General features: G+C 28.7%; 1 protein-coding gene across 2 annotated transcripts; it reads right to left on the bottom strand.

Annotated features, from left to right (window-relative positions):
• Window positions 1-1,392: 1,392 nt before the first annotated feature.
• LOC112457933 (transcriptional regulator ATRX homolog) lies at window positions 1,393-3,724 on the bottom strand. Of its 2 annotated transcripts, XM_025021266.1 has the most exons (7): window positions 3,606-3,724; window positions 3,267-3,530; window positions 2,964-3,180; window positions 2,774-2,893; window positions 2,620-2,703; window positions 2,217-2,335; window positions 1,393-1,587 (listed from the first exon to the last, which is right to left on the bottom strand). In XM_025021266.1, the coding sequence occupies exons 1-7, from the start codon at window positions 3,681-3,683 to the stop codon at window positions 1,516-1,518; spliced, it is 954 nt and encodes a 317-aa protein (XP_024877034.1). In that variant the 5' UTR covers window positions 3,684-3,724; the 3' UTR covers window positions 1,393-1,515. The 2 variants fall into 2 exon arrangements, with proteins under 2 accessions (XP_024877034.1, XP_024877035.1); XM_025021267.1 differs by lacking the exon at window positions 2,774-2,893.
• Window positions 3,725-3,882: the final 158 nt, after the last annotated feature.

Here is a 3,882-nt window from a genome sequence, read left to right as displayed (position 1 = left end):
GTATTCATCAATGGATCGTTTAAGTTTTAATGAATTAGCTGATATTTAAAAATAAAAATTTTTAATTTAAGAAATAATTAAGAAAGAGGGATGTCAAGCGGATTCTAAATTACGATTTTTGAACATAAAAGTGGCTATAACTCGGAAACGGCTCATTTCCAGACCTATGTTTGTATGAACTTTTTTGCTTGTTTTTGGGTCCCAAATCACCTCCCAAAGTGGAGTAGGCGATTTTTCGGACACCCTGTATAGCAAGCAAGAATCATTTACTTATTTAATGTTAATTTTTGCAATGTATAAAAAGTACAACATAATACTACTAAACCGACTTGTGAATTACAGTTATAATCAGGGATGCCGTTCGGAAGACCGGGCAGCACGGCACCATCGGTGGTGGGGATGGCTGGCGGCGTACACACTGAAGCGACGAGCGCTCGGCTAGCTTCGGTGTGTACGGCAACATCGGTGGTGGGGATGGCTGGCGGCGAACTTCAGTGTGTACGCCGCCAGCTATTCCCACCACCGATGTTGCCGTGACTGCCCGGTCTTCCAAACAGCATTTTTGATTATAACTGTAATTCACAAGTCGGTTTAGTAGTATTATATTGTACTTTTCATACATTGCAAAAATTAACATTAAATAACCCTGCTAAAAATTATCGCGTGAGAATACGTATGACAACACATATGTGATCCTGCATGTGATCTCATATGAGAGTTCTGATTAATTCGCGCACAGCTTCGTGTATGCGATCTCACATGACATTTTGTGCCAAAATCTCATTTCAGCTTCACATGATATCTTTTACGAGACCTCATATATATATATGACCCTCATATGAGATCTCTTATGCGATCTCATTAACCATTTTATATAAAAAAAAATTATTTTATACAATTAATAAAAACATTGCCAAGTGTAATTATATTAAATTAGAGAATACTTAAATTTTAAAAAAGTTAATGTTTTATTCAAGGTAAAACAAAAATTACAATTTATATAAATCCTTATGTAATACATTTTTCATATTTGCGCGCGTATGTATATATAATTATATACAGAATATCAGTTTTTTAATAACGCATGTTCTTTCAGAATAATTTCTTAATCCTAGTGAATCTCTAAATTATCAACTTTAGAATAGAATTCAAATAAATGGAATACCCTGATGTTTAATATAACAAAAAATAGTCATGGTCATGTCCATATTCCAACAAAAATAAAAAAAAAAACGTAAATCTTACAAAACACTCTACTCGAAATATCGCCTACTCAATTATTAACTTTTAATACCAGAATATATTTGTATATAAATAATTATATATCTTTATTTTTTTTTATAATTATATAATATTTAATTATTTATTTTTTTTTATATATATCGTGATGAATTGTACTACTGATGCGCATTTAAATATATTAATAAGTTGGAATGAATACATAATATTAAATATTTTTAACTTTTTTATAGTTCAGTTTGCGTAGATCTCGAATTTTGTAACCAATCTGCTTGTTCATATTTTGTAGAATTTTCTTCTTTTTGGAAGCATTTCCATACATCTCATTGAGATAGTCTTTGAATATTCCTATATAAAAGAAAAACAGTGTTAATAACGTCAATAAGTAGTATATATTTTACAATATGGTACATCAAGTAATTACTCTAAAAAGTATTAAAAGAAAAAAGAATTAATTTAAAATAAATTAATTCATCTCTTTTTTTTAAATATAATTTAATACAAAAAAATAAATTAATTTAAAATAAATTAAAAATAAATAATATAGAAAATATTTTTTTATATTTATTTGACTAGAAATATGTATTTAATCTGGTCTTTAAATGGTCAATAATTAATTTCTTGTTTCAATTATAAACAATTATAGCATACGTACGACGTAAAAGTTTATATTTCGTCGGCGTGAAACGTTTTCTAAGAGATCTATCTTCTATCTCAGTAGTTATTCTTGATTTTTTGAAGCATCGATTTACTAATGTTTTTTTCGTCCAGAGAATTTCCAATAATTCTCTCAGGAATTTCCAATGACCGCGATGTTTCACGTATTCCCAGAATGCTAATTGAATCGTTCGTCCATAGCCAATATATATTTGAAAATTTAATACAATAATTCATAAAATAAATTTTTAAATACATATTTCTAGTCAAGTAAATATCAAAAAATATTTTCTATATTATTTATTTTTAAATAACTATACCTCATCGCCTTCGATGTCATATAATTCTCTTCCCTCATTATCTACTGATTCTCTTGTTTCGGATTGAAGTCTATTGTTATACACATCCGCATATTCTTCATCAGAGTCACTTGGTTCAGCTAAAGAAATAATATTACTAAATAGAGTTTGCAGATAAAGCAATAAAATGAAAATGAACCAAGTATTGTAAATTGTCAAAAATGAAAAAAAATTCAACGTTAAATAATAATAATGAGAAAATATGAGAAAATGTTTTGCAACAATTATACTTTAAAACCAACAAAGTTACATTTACTTATATTTTGTTATATCATTTTAAATTTACATTGCATTTAATATTAATAATAAAAACATATAAATTAGTATTTAAAATTAAAAATTAATTTTAGAATATAAATTATACCTCTATTTTTTAGGCGATACAGCGTCCTTCTTCTTATGTTGGTTGTGCGCTTTGGAGTGTTACCATTAACATTCTCTGCCCTCTCTGTACAGAAATATTATTTTAGTTTTTTATTACAATTACGAATCAATATATTTGCTATTGACATAATTACTTGGTCTATTTGGTGCTCTTAATGACTGATTTTGGTTGCCGCGAGTTTCATTTCTGTCTTCAGGCTGAAGTTCTTCTGATGTGCCTCCTAATTGAAATGATTGCCGAGTGCAACCACTCTCTGTACAAAAATATTATTTTAGTTTTTTATTACAATTACGAATCAATATATTTGCTATTGACATAATTACTTGGTCTATTTGGTGATGCTCTTAATGACTGATTTTGGTTGCCGCGAGTTTCATTTCTGTCTTCAGGCTGTTGAAGTTCTTCTGATGTGCCTGCTAATTGAGATGATTGCCGAGTGCAAGCTACCTCATTTTTGTCAGAATCCTCCTGTTTGCTGTCAGAAGATGAATATATTTTTCTTGACTGCTGCTTTATTTTTCTTGACTTTTCTTTTGTAATCTGTATAAAATTTTTACAAAATATGTATAATTATTATACACAATACAAAGTATAATAATGATGGTAATGAAGCTTGATCAAATTACTGGTGACATGTAATGATTATTGTTAGAAGTATATTTTCCTGTGCCAGATGCCTGATTTTTAGACGCCTCCACTTCTGGTTCGGTGTCCGACATACTATGCGTACTGTACGATGTACTGGGCTCGGATGAGGATAGATTAGAGAGATCCGTATCTTCATTATTGTTATTTTTTGTATATAAGTGTTTTCTGTTTTTGAGATACTTCTTTAATTCATTTTGCCCATTTTTCTTTTTTCCGAAATTTTGCAGAGTTTTCTTCGTGATCTGTAATATATTACGTATGAGAATACAAAATATGTAATATTTTTAATACCTCAAATTTGTACTATACACTTTTACCTTGGTTTTTCGTTTTGGTGTTCCATCCCTTTCTATTTGCTTCATTTGCAACTGTTGCAATGCATCACTGCGACACATTTTTGAAAATTTGTAGCGCCGTCCTTTATTTAATAAATCTTCTTTACCTTGAAAAAGTTTATGTTTACTACTAATTATTCCAAATATATTGTTATTAATTTCCTTACTTTGTTAAAGTATATCAAAAATATCTTTTTTAAATGTTCAAATTTTACGTTGTATAATTACTTAACATATTCTATCAATAGTAAATAAATGC

The sequence above is a fragment of the Temnothorax curvispinosus genome, unplaced genomic scaffold (genome assembly GCF_003070985.1).
Source record: "Temnothorax curvispinosus isolate PA1 unplaced genomic scaffold, ASM307098v1 QBEX01008470.1, whole genome shotgun sequence".
In the NCBI taxonomy this organism is placed as follows: domain Eukaryota; kingdom Metazoa; phylum Arthropoda; class Insecta; order Hymenoptera; family Formicidae; genus Temnothorax; species Temnothorax curvispinosus.
Note: the sequence above shows the minus strand (reverse complement) of the source record. Positions and strands in the feature narration are given on the sequence as shown.